The sequence below is a fragment of the Mus pahari genome, chromosome 19 (genome assembly GCF_900095145.1).
Source record: "Mus pahari chromosome 19, PAHARI_EIJ_v1.1, whole genome shotgun sequence".
NCBI lineage: Eukaryota > Metazoa > Chordata > Mammalia > Rodentia > Muridae > Mus > Mus pahari.
This window is the reverse complement of record NC_034608.1, coordinates 485,577-499,984: the sequence shown is the minus strand read 5'-3', so window position 1 is coordinate 499,984 and position 14,408 is coordinate 485,577. Positions and strand designations below refer to the sequence as shown.

The window sequence follows — 14,408 nt, the reverse complement described above, 5'->3', positions numbered from 1 at the left end:
CCGGCAGCCTTTGGACAACAACTTTATTAGCAGCCGCCTCTCGGGACGGCGACCCGGAGTGCTGGGGTGTAGGGCTAGGGGAAGTCGTACGCCGCCGTGGATTGAGCCTGCTAAACAGAGAATCGCGTTGGCTCGTCGACACTGGGACAAGACAGCAGTAAAGAAGGTGACACCGTAGACGATCGGTGCAGGCGCTAGAGGATAAACCGAAGGCTTCAAGCCGCAATTTGGAGTCGGGTGCAAACGAAGGCGGAGTAGGAAACTCTATTTCCCAGGTTCCCTGTGTCGCAAGGCCTGATGGGAGAGGTAGTTTTGCTCACGACTCCACCTCTCTGAGGCTTGAGGTGTCTCTTGACCAGAGAAATGGAGTTGGAACAGAGAGAGGGGTGAGTAGCTGAGCTTTGTGTAAACGGGGATTCCAAAAACAGCAGCGATCGTCAGTAGTACTCTCAGGGACGATGGGGACTGAAGTTCGTGCAGTTGCTTTCTTTTCGAATCTCTATGGGGGTACCGGAGGCAGTACTGGAGCATCCTAGGGGAGATTAGGAATTTGGTGTTCTCATGGATCTGAGAGCAAGGAGGTTGGATGGTGGGCTCCAAAGTCTGAGGGAGGAGGCTAGGGTCTGATTCCTGAGTGTTAGGGAGGAGGACTGGGGCCTAGATCCCTGGCAGTGACGGAGGAGGGCTAGGGTCTGAGCTCCTTGGTAGGAGGGAGGAGGGCTAGCGGCTGGGCGGCTGGGTGTGATGGAGGAGAGGGCTAGGGTCTGGGCTCCTGGCTGGGGCCTGGACCTAAGTCCCCCTGGGAGGGACTTGGAGAGCCAGAATATAGGTTCCTGAAACTTCTTGGCCCTACAGGACCATGGCAGCCGTGGGCTTTGAAGAGTTCTCAGCGCCACCAGGCTCAGAGCTGGCTCTGCCTCCCCTGTTTGGTGGCCACATCCTAGAAAGTGAGCTAGAGACAGAAGTGGAATTTGTGTCCGGTGGTCTGGGAGATTCAGGACTTCGGGAGCGAGAGGAAGAGGAAGAGGCAGCCCGGGGTCGAAGGCGTCGCCAACGGGAACTAAATCGTAGAAAGTACCAGGCACTAGGTCGGCGCTGCCGGGAGATCGAGCAGGTAGGTAAGTGTGGATTCCCATTTGGGGGTCCTCTGGCCTGAACTGTGGCCTCGCTGCCGACGCCAACACCGCCCCCCCCACCCCCCCCCATGTCCTCCTTTTTCCATTTCCTCTTGTACTTGAACAAATGAACAGAAGATCCATGTGGGTCTAATTCTGTGCCAGGCACCCTAAGTGTTCTCTTCCAGAATATTTATATTCATTACTTTTCTTTCTTTCTTTCTTTCTTTCAGGCACCCTAAGTGTTCTCTTCCAGAATATTTATATTCATTACTTTTCTTTCTTTCTTTCTTTCTTTCTTTCTTTCACCCTAAGTGTTCTCTTCCAGAATATTTATATTCATTACTTTTCTTTCTTTCTTTCTTTCTTTCTTTCTTTCTTTCTTTCTTTCATTTATTTATTCATTATACGTAAGTACACTGTAGCTGTCTTCAGACACTCCAGAAGTGGGAGTTAGATTTCGTTACCGATGGTTGTGAGCCACCATGTGGTTGCTGGGATTTGAACTCAGGACCTTTGGAAGAGCAGTCGGCGCTCTTAACCGCTGAGCCATCTCACCCTCATTACTTTTCTTGTTGTGACAAAATACCTGGGAAAAGCAACTTGGGGAAAGGCTTACTTTGGCTTAGAGTTGAAGGATCTGTCATGGCAGAGAAGACACAGTGTCAGGAGCATGAGACAGTTGGTTATGTTGCATCCATAGGCAGGAAGCAGAGAGAGATGGAGGGATGAATACTGGCGCTCAGCTTGACTTTTCCTTTTTATTCAGTTTATTCCAGCCCATGATATGGTGCTGCCCACATTTAGAGTAGATCTTCTTACCTCAATTAACCCAATCTGGAAACCCCCAAAGATATGCATAGGGTCTTGTCTCTTAGGTGATTTTTAGATCTTGTCAAGTTGAAAAATCAGTAATGACCATCACAGCATCAGACACTCTGCCTCTGGTATGTCACAGGTGACTCTCAGATATTTCACTCACCAGAGCCTCTCACCTAAGGCACCCCCAGGCTTACCTATTCTGCCTCTTGAACCTCACTTGGGTCCTTCTTTTCTCAGATTAACTCATCATGTGAGTCTTTAGTTCACCTCCTTAGTAAGGAGGAAGGAGCTGTGGGCAGAATGTAAGTAGGTCTTAGTAAGGCAGGAACACCAGACAAGAAGTTTGGAATTTGCCCTTTGGATGATCGGGAGCTGGCAAGGGGTTTGAAACTAGTGCACAGATGGAAGATGGAGGGGAGATGACAGGAGGGCTGGGGAGGGGGCAGTGTCTCAGTTTCTCCTTTTCATGAGGACAAAGTTCAGATTGGGCTCTGCACCAGTGACCTCTGTTGAACCATGGCTGCTTCTGGGATTACTGCGTTTTCAAAATGCTCACTTTTTGAAGTATTGGGTTAAGAGTCCAACAAATCTTTGTTGGGTGTGGGTGACATCCTGAAACAAAGTGTGTACAAGTCCCGGAAAGGGAGAGGCTGGGGATGAGGCGATTGGGAAGGGATTAGAAACACTGCTTAGCAAGTGTGGTACTAACAGAGTTCAGAAAGGGGAGAGATGGGGTTACAGGTGTTTGTAAGCTACCTAGTGTGGATGCTGGGTCTGCTCCTCTGAGAGAGAGGCAAGCTCTCGCCATACCTTATATGTGTCTATTTATGTATACATATATATGTTTATACACATACAGTATATATATATATATATATATATATATATATATATATATATACACACACACACACACACACACACATACACATTTTATGGGTTTTTTTTGTTTTGATTTGGTTTGGTTTGGTTTTTCTTTTTTTTGAGACAGGGTTTCTCTGTGTAGCCCTGGCTGTCCTGGAACTCACTNTGNAGACCAGGCTGGCCTTGAACTCAGAAATCCGCCTGCCTCTGCCTCCCGAGTGCTGGGATTAAAGGCATGTGCCACCACGCCCGGCTTTTTTGGTTTTTCAAGACAGGGTTTCTCTGTGTAGCCCTGGCTATCCTGGAACTCACTTTGTAGACCAGGCTGGCCTCAAACTCAGAAATCCGCCTGCCTCTCCATATATGTCTATGCACCATGTGCATGCTTGGTGCCCACAGAGGTTGAACTAGGCCATTAGATCCCCTGGAATTGGAGTTGAAATTGGTCGTTAGCCTCTATGTGGGTACTGTGAATTGAATCTGGGTCTTTTGGAAGAACAACCAGTGCTCTTTATGGACGAGCCATCCCTCCAGCTCCCCCTTCCCCAGAGTACGCATTCTTAACTGCTGAATGCTTCCCCATCCCCTAAGCCTCCATTCTGAATCCCCCCCCCCCAAGATCAGATTCCACGTGCAGACACCCAAAGTTCAGCTGAGTAATTTGCAAGAATCCACACAGCTGATGAGTGGCAGAGCCTGGAAAGTGCAGGCCTTTCTGATTAGAAGAACTTTAGCCTGTGTCCTAGGCACTGTTTGAGTCCCGTTCTTTCCTTTCCATGTCTAAGCTAGGGCCTTCAAAAAGTTCAAGGACTATTCCCTGATTCTGGAATGTTCTCTTCCTGACTTGCTTCTTATTTGTCTCCTGCCTGTCATTCGGATGTTGGCTTAAAGATCTTCTGATGGCCCTAATTTCAGCAACCATCTTCTGGTCTACTCAACATGTAGATTGTGTCTGCCAAACACTTTGGTGTTTTTATTAATGGTTTTTATGTTGCTGTGATCCCAGCACCCAACAAAAGCAACTTAAGGGAGGGAAGCCTTATTTCAGTTCATGGTTTCATCCCATCGTGGTGAGGATGCTTGGTGGAACAGCTCGGTCTGTGTCAGCAAGAACATGTGGAGGGGGCTTTTTACATCATCGTGTACTAGGAAGCAGAGGGGGGAGACAAGAACCACAGAAAGGGCCTAACCTTGGGAGGCCCAGCCCTAGTAATTGATTTCTGCTAGGCAGACACCAATTCCTGAATTTCCCAAGCATCCTACCAACAGCTAAGGACCATGCTTTTGAAAACTTGTGGTGGCTGAAGGAGAACGGCCCTCATAGCCTCAGATGTTGAAATGTTTAATCTCCAGATGGTGAGCTACTTGGGAAGGATTTTGATGTGTGACCTTGTTGGAGCTGGTGTGTCTCTGGCGGTACAGTTTGAGGTTTCAAAAGCCAATGCCAGTACCAGTCTCTTTCTCTGCCTGCTGCCTGTGAATCAGGATGTAAAGCCCTCAGCTATTGCTCCACAGCCATGCCTGTCTGTTTTCCACCATGATGGCTATGGATTAACCCTCTAAAACTATCAGCAAGCCCCCAGTTAAATGCTTTCTTTTGTAAGATTTACCTTGATCATGGTGTCTCTTCACAGCAATAGAACAGTGACTGAGATAGAGGGAGATTTCAATTTGAAAGTGAAAAGTTCTGTAATCTTTCATTTCACACAGTTTGACTCTGCTAAGGCTTGGGGGACACAGACACATTGTTGTCACTGGGGAACTTACATGGTGGGTGGGTAGACAGCAAACCAAGTGAAGAAGACGTGAACGTTAAGACAAAATAAAGAGGAGGCAGAGTTCCGTGAGTTCTAGGTCAACCCCAGCTACATAATGAGATGCTGGGTATAAATAAGTAAACAAACAAAGTGAATGGGTGGCCAGCACTCTGGTGTAATGATAACTTGGGAAGTATCACAATTAGGTGGGAGGCCTAAGGTGACTTCCTGAGTTGGTGACGTTTTAACTTAAATTTGAGTGTGGAGGGAATAGGAACCAAAAATAGAAGAAAGACCATGTGGAAAGATCATCCCTAGGCCAGGAGTATGCTTTGGGTAGTCAGGTAGAGGCCAGCTCTTGGCACGTGGTGGAGATGAAGGGGCAAATCAACTCATGATTATTGATTGATGTTGGGTGCCACAGTAGAGACAGAAGCTCACCAAGATGCTATGCCTTCATTTTCCAAAGGAGCACAGAGGTACCACCTCTTGGGAAAGATTGACACCCAGCTAGTTCACGCCAGTTACTTTATTCAAACATTATACCAGGTTAATTGGGGCTGAGAAATGTCCCGTCTACCAAGGTTATCTTGCCCTTTGCTGCTTGTGAGACAGACAACCCACACAAACCTCAGTCCCTTTAGACCATGGCTGTCCATAACCAAAAGTAAGAACTCCAGGTTTGCCAGGAGTATCCTAGGATTCATGCAGCTGCAGGCTCCCATGTAGCGCCAAGTGCAGACCTTCCAGAGAGGCAACATTTCTTCAAGGTTCAAACAGTCTCGTAACAAATTCTCAGCCTCTGTTGATTGACCCAGACATAGCAAAGGCTTTGCTGAAACATTTCACTCAAAGCAGCCACAGAGGCTTTACTATACATATCTCTACACTTGATGGGCAGGAGAAAGGAGTCAGTTAAGTAGGCCCTTGGGAGCCCTAGAATGCTTCCATAGAGCCAGGTCCATGGAAAGCATACCATTAGAAACACTGAATAAATGACTAGGAGGGTGGATGAAGTCCTGCTGTCCTGCGCTTCTTTCTGTATTAGTTACTTTTCTGCTGCTGTCATAAAATACCATGGCCAAGACAAGAGTTTTGGCTTAAGAGTTCCAGAGCATTCAAGTCTGGAATGGTGGAGCAGAGGCGTTAGGAAGCCAAGAGCTCACATCTTAAACAGCACTGGGAACAGTGTGAGGCTTTTGAAACCTCAGAGCCTGCCCCAGTGATGTACTTTACCTAGTATGGCCATACCTCCTAGACCTCCCCAGAACGGCTGGGAACCAAGTATTCCAATGCCAGAGCCTTTGGATGCTAGAGCCATCCAAAACATTACCATTTCTTCTGTCTCCCTGCAGGTGAATGAGCGAGTCTTGAACAGGCTCCATCAGGTGCAAAGGATAACTCGGAGACTCCAGCAGGAGCGCAGGTACCGTTCTGTATACTTGGTGGGCCCAGTCCCTTTGCTCCCACATGTTTCTACCACCTTTCACCCTCATGCCATTATCTCCCGTCTTCCTGGCCTTCACAAGGCACAGGGACAAACCTGAGGAGAGGGGAGTGAGAGAAGTGAAGTAGAATTGGGTCATGGAATAAAGAGCTGGCCTGTTTGCCAACTCTTAAGTAAAGAGGACAGCCAGAAGGAAGCAGCACAGACCTTCCTTGCTGTGAATTGGAGCTGCATCCTGCAACACTAAGAAGAGCAGCAGCATCGAGAGGCTGGGATCGAGGGTTGAGCTAGGGTTGACAAGCTTAGGTCAGTACCTCCTACAGGCCCCTGGGATCACCATGACTGAAGGGCTGTGAGCTCTGCAGCCCGATGCCCCCTCGCTGTGTCCCACTGACCCAGGAACACACTTGTGATTCAGAGAACGAGCAGCCAAGTCCACCCGGCTCTTTTCACCTCAGCTCCACAGCTTGGCACATTTGAGCCTGTGGTGCCTCCTTAACACTTTCCTAGGGCCTTGGTCCTCCTAAGCTGTTCCCTTTCAGGCACCTCTGCTGGCCTGATGCTCCCAGACTTCACCCAGTAGTCAGTTCCCCAGGAGCCATTCATAGTCAGGTATGGCAGCTGCTACCTATAGACAGCCAACTTGGCTTATATTTGGTAAATTAAAATTGAAATTTAGAAACTGGAGAGGTGGATTGGTGGTGAGGAGTCCTTACTGTTCTTGAAGAGGACTCTGGTTCAATTTCCACCACCCACATGGTGGTTCACAACTGTCTGTATCTCCAGTCTAGGGGATCCAACCACCCTCTTCTGGCCTCTGTGAGCATCAGGCATGTGCGTGGTGTGTGTATGTATTTATATGCAAATATCTATACACATAAAAATCAAGTTTAAATTTGAAAAAAAAAAAAAAAAAGAACTGAGGATATGGTTCAGAGGTAATGACATGCTTGCATAGATCCTCCAGTGAGGGCCTGGAGTGGCTCACTAGCAGATCACCTGCCTAGAGTTCCCCAGGAAGTGCTGGACATAATGGCCCATCAGTAGAGCATTTGCCTAGCATCTGCAAGGCCCCAGGTTCAATCTCTCTACCCTTGTAAACTTTTCATTTTATTTGTATGGGTGCCTATGTGCCTGTGTAGCACACTAGTGAGGTAGACAAGGAGGTCAGAAGGAGGCGGCATTGGATCCCCTGGGTTACAGAAGGTTGTAAGCTGCCATTTGGGTGCCAGGACTTAAATCTGGAAGGGCATCCAGTGCTCTTAACAGCTGAGCCATCCCTCTAGCCCCTGGGCTCAATCTCTAGTACTGTAAAAGGAAACTGGGACTGGAGAGGTGGATAATTGGTTAAGGGCACTTGCTGCTCTTCTAGAGTTTAGTTCCTAGCGCCATTATCAGGCAGCTCACAACCTCCTGTAATTCCCACTCCAGAGAATCTGCCATCTTCTTCTGGCCTTCTCAGGTACAGCTCTACATGACATACATACATCCATATGAATATAAAAAAAATCTTTTTAAAAATCTCATTTCTTAGCCGGGTATGGTGGCGCATGCATTTAATCCCAGCACTTGGGAGGCAGAGGCAGAGGCAGGCAGATTTCTGAGTTCGAGGCCAGCCTGGTCTACAGAGTGAGTTCCGGGACAGCCAGGGATATATAGAGAAACCATGTCTCGAAGAAAAAGAAAAAAGGAAGAAAAAGAAAAAAGAAAAGAAAACAAAGCCTGTTCTTTTCTTCCTCCATGAGTTCTAAAGATCAAACATAGACTGTCAGGCTTACATGACAACTACTTTCACCCCCCGAGACATTTTGCCAGCCTGTTGTTTGCTTGTTTGTTAGTCATCTCATGTATCCCCAGGCTGTCCCTGAACTTGAGATCTTTCTTTGTCCTCATGCAAAGTGCTGGGATTCAGGCATGTTCCCACTGTGCCCAGTTTTATGTGATACTGGGGATTGAGCCAAGGTTCCCTGCATGCTACACAAATTCTCCTCTAACGGGCACATCTCTAGGTTCTTCTCATTGTTAAGGCTTTATTTTTTATTTATGTGTACATGTGGATACAGATGCCAGAAGAGGACATCAGATCTGCTGGAGCAGGAGTTATACAGGTCGTTGTGAATCACTCAGTGAGGGTGCTGGAAACTAAACTCAGGTCTTCGGGAAGAATAGCACATGCCCATCCCTCCAGCTCTTCTTTGTTTCCTTTTTTGTTTTTCGTTTTTTTGGGTTTTTTTTGTTTGTTTGTTTGTTTGTTTGTCTGTCAAGACAAGGTTTCTCTGTATAGCCCTGGCTGTCCTGGAACTCAAGCTGGCCTCAAACTCAGAGATCCACTCACCTCTGCTTCCCACGTTCTGGGATTAAGTGCGTGTGTCACCATGCATAGCTGTTTGTTTGTCTTAAACATTTATTTATTGTTATATGTAAGTACACTGTAGCTGTCTTCAGACATACCAGAAGAGGGCACCAGATCTCATTATAGATGGTTGTGAGCCACCATGTGGTTGCTGGGATTTGAACTCAGGACCTCCTGAAGAACACTCAGTGCTCTTAACCATTGAGTGATCTCTCCATCCTTGTTTGTTTATTTTTAATTGGTTTACTTTTAAGAGATTATTTGTTTCTGTGTGAGATTGTTTATGCATACATATGTGGGTAAGTACCTGTGGAAACTAGATGAGAGCCTTGAAGCTAAAGTTAGAGGAGTTTGTGAACCACCTAGTGTGGGTACCAGGTCCTCGTGATGGAGCAACAAGTGCTAACAGCTGAGCCTCCAGAGATGAGAGAATGGCTCCCCCTGTGTATTACAGGCTCAGTCGGTCTTTTGTTTCCACCCGAATGCTGGGATTATAGGGATGCTCACTCCCCGTGGCCATCCAAGGTTTTCCTTACAATAGGATCACGAGATTTGACGATAGGGATGATTGGCCTTTATAGATAAGACAGGAAGTTGAGAAAGTAACCACCCAAGCCGAAAGACCCTCTCTGACAATTCAGTAAGATTGATAATGCCTTTGAGCTCTCACAGCTGCATTCTCATGGGGCCTCTGGACCACCTGTCACACCCTGCCACCAGGGGATCTTCTTACCAGCTCAAATTCCAGCCCCACCCTAGACAGACAAGCCAGGCTGGTGTGTGTGTGTGTTTGGGGGAGGATAAAGGAGGAGGGGGCTTAATCCCAGCATTCAAGGCAGGTAGTTCTCTGAGTTTGAGGCTAACCTGGTCTACAGAACAAGTTCCAAGACAGCCAGGAGTACACACTAATACACTCTCATTTACTTACACACACACACACACACACACACACACACACCAGCCTGTCCCTCTGATCATAGCCTCTTAGTGCCCTTACTGGTACAGCAAAAGTGAGCACCATGATCGCCACCGAGGCCTGACTTTGGTGGCTCGCCTCTACTTTATGTGGAGCTCAACGTCCCTAGAGCCCTTCAGGGCCTTGGCAGGGGCTCCTACTGTCACAAGTTTTCTTATGCCACACCCTCCTCTGTCCAGTTAGTTTTTCCCACACCTCACATTCTTCACCCCAGGCAGGTCTCCTGTAGCCTCTGCGCCCTCCAACTAACCTTCAGTGGCGATCCTCCTACCTGGCTGCAGTTCTGGCTGGGGTTACAGGTCTCTGGCTACCACGCTGTTTTATTTGGTGCTGAGTATGATTGTGTCTCAAAAACAAAATCCTTTAATCCAAGCACTTGGGAAGCAGAGGAGGTGTGTTTCTGTGAGTTCAAGGCCAGTGAGGGTTATATAGGGAGAACCTGTCACAAAACAAGCAGACAAAAAGGAAGTTTAGAGCTGGGCATGGAGGTATATACCTTTAATCCCAGCATTTAGGAGGTAGAGGCAGACCATCATCTGTGTGTTTGAAACCAATCTAGTCTAAAAATTGAGTTTCTAGACAGCCAGGGCTATTACACAAAGAAACCCTGTCTCAAAAAGAGGAGGACGAGGAAGTAGTAGCAGTCAGTAGCAGCTTGGGGTTCTAGCTCAGTGGTGTAGCACTTGTGAAGCTGTTCAAGATTCAGTCTTCATGGGCTGGAGAGGTGGCTCAGCGGTTAAGAGCACTGCCTGCTTGTCCAGAGGTCCTGGGTTCAAGTCCCAGTGACCACATGTGGCTCACAACAGTCTATAAGGAAATCTGGTGCTCTCTTCTGGTGTGTCTGAAGACAGCTGTAGAGTACTCATATACCTGTCTTAGGGTTTCTATTGCTGCACAAACATCATGACCAAGAAGCAAGTTGGGGAGGAAAGGGTTTATTCAGCTTACACTTCCATACTGCTGTTCATCATCAAGGAAGTCAGGACTGGAACTCAAGCAGGTCAGAAAGCAGGAGCTGATGCAGAGGCCATGGAGGGATGTTCTTTACTGGCTTGCTTCCCCTGGCTTGCTCAGCCTGCTCTCTTATAGAATCCAAGACTACCAGCCCAGAGATGGCACCACCCACAAGGGGACCTCCCCCTTGATCACTAATTGAGAAAATGCCCCACAGCTGGATCTCATGGAGGCATTTCCCCAACTGAAGCTCCTTTCTCTGTGATTAACTCCAGCTGTGTCAAGTTGACACAAAACTAGCCAGTACATATACCTAAAATAAATCTTAAAAAAAAAAAATTCAGTATTCATTACCAACATTAGAATTTGAATGTTTACCAGATGCTAACAATCACACTGTGTACTTTGAGAATAGTCTATGGAATGTTCCTTCACAACACCTAGCCCAGTAAAGGGTGTCACCTATTGTGTAGGAGACTTGGGGTCAAACTGGTTCCCAGGCTGGGAGCTCAGGCTACAGAGGTCTAACCCTTTCTAGTTCAAGTCAGCTTTAGATTGAAGAGACCTGGGCTTACCTTTTACTTACCCCTCAGAAGATAAGACTCTCAGTGCCTGCATCTCCGTCCACACAGGTTCCTCATGAGGGTGCTGGACTCCTACGGAGATGACTATCGGGACAGCCAGTTCACCATTGTGTTGGAGGTGAGCTCTGGTCTCCAAGCGGGTTGGGAGAATGGGGAGTCCAGGAGTCTTTAACCACCACCATATTCCATCTTACCAGGATGATGGCAGCCAAGGCACAGATGTCCCTACCCCAGGCAATGCTGAGAATGAACCTCCAGAGAAAGAGGGACTTTCCCCACCCCAAAGGACAACTGCAACTTTAGACCCCAGCAGCCCAGCCCCTGGCGAGGGGCCCAGTGGGCGGAAGAGACGGCGGGCACCACGGGTGGGGGCTTCATTGACTCCAGAACTGGCCCCAGTGCAGGTGGGAGCCGAGGGCTGGGGCCAAGGCGTGGTGAGAATCCTGGGCTGGGCTTTGAGGGATCCGGGACTGGGGAGGGCTGGGCAGACTGGCAACAGTGGGTTGCTATCAGGTAGGATAGAGGAGTTGGAAAACCTGACTAGTGCTTGAAGAAAATGGGAACAGCGGGAGAAGAGGAAGTCAGCCGAGGGATGGTTGTCAGTGACTGTGGGAAGTGTGTAACCTGGGGAACCAGTGCTCATAGGCTGGCTGGTGAGTGTGTTAGGGGGCAGTATGTCTCCTAGGTCTCCATACCCACTCACATCTTGTTCCTTATCTTTTCAGATTAAGGTTGAGGAAGACTTCGGCTTTGAAGCAGATGAGGCCTTGGATTCAAGTTGGGTTTCCCGAGGGCCAGACAAATTGCTACCCTACCCTACCCTAGCCAGCCCACCCTTTGACTAACCCTCTCCCCAATAAACAGATTCCCCACGTCCACTTGTCTGGGTCACTGTTTATTGCTCCCACCTCTGATCATATTCAGGTTCCAGGGTTGGAGGCCACCCTGACTATGCACTGAATTCCAGGTCTGCCTACACTACATATATGAGACTTCCTTGACTCACAACAACAAAAGCCCACGAAAGAAAAGATTGTGGGATTATTAGTTTTCACATTTTTATTGGAGAGCAACAGGGAAAGGGCCTCTTTCATGAGCAGAAGCATTCACAGGTTCTTCAGCCATTCCAAGCTCGGACCCAGAGGCTCCTGCGGGTGGCTGGGCACATCAGGCATGTTCCCATTATCTCTCACAGGCACTGCAAAACAGAAGGATGAGCCACTGAGACCAGCAGGTCTCCAGAGTCCTGTAGAAAACAGCTGGTTTGTGTCTGTATTCCAGGTGAGAAAGGAAAGTGAGGGCCAGCAATTCAACAGAGGCAAAGACACAGGGAAATGGGGGAGATATCTCCAACAGGGAGAGAGGAACTGGGAGAAGAAAGTTCAAAGTGTGGACAAAGAACATTTCAGTGCATCAAAGACTCTCCTACACAGATATGTCTGGCCCTCCCCCCAACACAGGTCCCTGCTCACCTGGGTAGTTGTAGGGTGTGGCCTTGTTGATCATGCTAGCATACTTGGTGTAGGGGCTAATCATGGGCATAATTATAGCTGTGGAGAAAGACAAACATAAGACCCCAGGATGAAGTAGCTCTCCAGGGGTGGGGGAAGGGTAGAAACAGCCCTGGCAAAAGGGCACAGGAAAAGGCCAGCACAACCAGTAGGGCCCTTTGGTGGGTCCTCAGCACTCCACCATCCCCACTTAACATGGGTCAATGTAAATCCTGAGAGTGGGGAATAGCATAGAGGTTGGAGCCCTCAGGAACACATGAGGCCAAAGGCTGGTCACATAGATAGCTTTTAGATTAGCCCATGTGGGCTATAGCCATGAAAGGACTGTAACAGGCTAGTGTTGCTGATACAAGTTAATAGCCACAGGTTAATCTCACATCTTCAACCACACATGTTAAGGGGCTAGAGAGGGCTCAGCAGTTAAGAACACTTGCTGCTTGGCTCCTAGCACCTTTTGGCTCCAGTTGCACAGCACCCAACAAACATATCTGGCTTTCGTGAGCACTCCCACCCATGTGGATACAGAAACACAGATACATAATTTGTAAAAGCTGAGGGGCTGGGAGATGGCTCTTCAGGTAAGAGTACTTGCTAATCGTCCAGAAGATTTGAGTTCAGTTCGCAGCAGCCATGTCAGGCAGCTCGCAAAGGCCTATGTCTCCCACTCCAAAGGAAGAAGAAGCCATGTCTTCTTGCCTCCATAGGCAAACACACATGCACTTTTAAGAAAAGATATGCAAGGGTGGTAGCTCAGGCCTGTGATATCAACACGGGAGAACCCAAAGCAGACTGCTGTGAGTTTGAGGCCCTCTTGAGCTAAATGATTTGTATTCTCTCTAAAAAAGAAAACTGAAAAGGTACAGATGAAGTCAAGGAAGTATTTAACATTAAGAGTTGTGGGCAAGCTCAATAGTTAAAATTACCTGCTCAGTGGAACTCAGAATGAATGGAAGGTGAGCACTGACTCCAATAAGTTGTCCTCCGACCCCCTCCAAAACCAACTGGTAGCAATCACGCGCACACACACACACACACCTTTAAAAATGTAATTTTAACTTTAAGAAACAAACCAAGTATACTTTAAATCACTATTTCAACATANAATCCATGAAAACCACATACATTAGAGCATTCTAGGTCTTTGAAAGTCAGGGTGGTACATAGCTGGTGGTGGGTTTTAGAACTTCACTGTCACACTCCGGGCGGGCAATACTGACAATTTTGGTACTGTGATGACTGCCAAGTCCAAGGCCTCACCCCAGACTTTGAGAATGAAAATCTGACAGGTCACCCCCATCTCCCAGGCTTCANTGCATCAGAACTGTCCCACTGCAAGGTCTTCACCAGGGAAGCTTGCTGAGAGATTTGCATAAGTCAGACTTCNCCGAGGAGTTCTGCCTACAGAGTCAAACTGAGCTAAATGTGCACCTCTTGTGTAGGTGTGTGTGTGTGGTGAGGGGAGAGCGACAGTAATGTCAGGATATGGCTGGCAAGGGGNTGCGAGATGAAACTGTGGAATGCTGATGACTTCAGGGTGGAGGATGCACGTTCGCGCCGGAGAGGGGGGCACTCACCGAGGCCCCAGACAGAGAAGGACACCACCAGCACCGGCTCCTTCGCCCAGGCATTCTTGAGGAAGGCAGAGATTCCTAGAGGTTCCTAGAGGTGAGAAGACAGTCACCCTTGGGGACTACTGCGGTGACCTCTAACACTCTCGTATCACCCCTGCTCTGCACCCTCGTGACTGCCGCGCACGAATTCTGGGACGGATCCTACCGCTCCCCAAGGCTCCACTGAGACTCAGCCACGGATCAGCCCACGGTTTCCTGGAACTACTTGATCCCCGTGCGCTCCAAACCTGTACTTACTCCCCGCCATCTTGGTCTTGGCGGCGACAAGGGAGCGGAGCTCTCTGGGAGTTGTGGTCCTTCTCCTTGCGTGAGGCTCCGCCCCTTGGGCGAGGACGTGGAGCCTTTCGGGAGTTGTAGTTCTGGAATGAGGCTTAAGAGGACTGAAAGATTTAAA

The 14,408-nt window shown here is 48.3% G+C and overlaps 2 protein-coding genes across 3 annotated transcripts; one reads left to right on the top strand and one right to left on the bottom strand.

Annotated features, from left to right (window-relative positions):
* Positions 1-9: 9 nt before the first annotated feature.
* Positions 10-11,763, top strand: Tfpt (TCF3 fusion partner). 2 transcript variants are annotated; one of them, XM_021219319.2, is made up of 6 exons: positions 10-386; positions 856-1,114; positions 5,914-5,984; positions 10,921-10,990; positions 11,070-11,306; positions 11,598-11,763. In XM_021219319.2, the coding sequence occupies exons 1-6, from the start codon at positions 364-366 to the stop codon at positions 11,715-11,717; spliced, it is 780 nt and encodes a 259-aa protein (XP_021074978.1). In that variant the 5' UTR covers positions 10-363; the 3' UTR covers positions 11,718-11,763. The 2 variants fall into 2 exon arrangements, with proteins under 2 accessions (XP_021074978.1, XP_021074979.1); XM_021219320.1 differs by having other exon boundaries at positions 11,070-11,276; positions 11,598-11,747.
* A 153-nt stretch (positions 11,764-11,916) lies between these two features.
* On the bottom strand, positions 11,917-14,324 carry Ndufa3 (NADH:ubiquinone oxidoreductase subunit A3). Its single transcript, XM_021219804.2, has 4 exons — positions 14,252-14,324; positions 13,958-14,032; positions 12,345-12,422; positions 11,917-12,070 (listed from the first exon to the last, which is right to left on the bottom strand). Exons 1-4 carry the CDS (start codon positions 14,259-14,261, stop codon positions 11,979-11,981), a joined length of 255 nt encoding a protein of 84 aa, XP_021075463.1. The 5' UTR covers positions 14,262-14,324; the 3' UTR covers positions 11,917-11,978.
* Between the last annotated feature and the right edge of the window lie 84 nt (positions 14,325-14,408).

What these genes read in the sequence shown, in the direction of transcription:
- Tfpt (XM_021219319.2), top strand. Translation starts at nt 364, where the DNA reads ATGGAGTTGGAACAGAGAGAGGG. An exon ending in AGTTCACCATTGTGTTGGAG is followed by an intron (nt 10,991 to 11,069) that starts GTGAGCTCTGGT and finishes CCATCTTACCAG; the next exon opens with GATGATGGCAGCCAAGGCAC. An exon ending in AGGGCTGGGGCCAAGGCGTG is followed by an intron (nt 11,307 to 11,597) that starts GTGAGAATCCTG and finishes TTATCTTTTCAG; the next exon opens with ATTAAGGTTGAGGAAGACTT.
- Ndufa3 (XM_021219804.2), bottom strand. An exon ending in CTTCTCTGTCTGGGGCCTCG is followed by an intron (nt 12,423 to 13,957) that starts GTGAGTGCCCCC and finishes CTTTCTCCACAG; the next exon opens with CTATAATTATGCCCATGATT. An exon ending in CACACCCTACAACTACCCAG is followed by an intron (nt 12,071 to 12,344) that starts GTGAGCAGGGAC and finishes TCTGTTTTGCAG; the next exon opens with TGCCTGTGAGAGATAATGGG.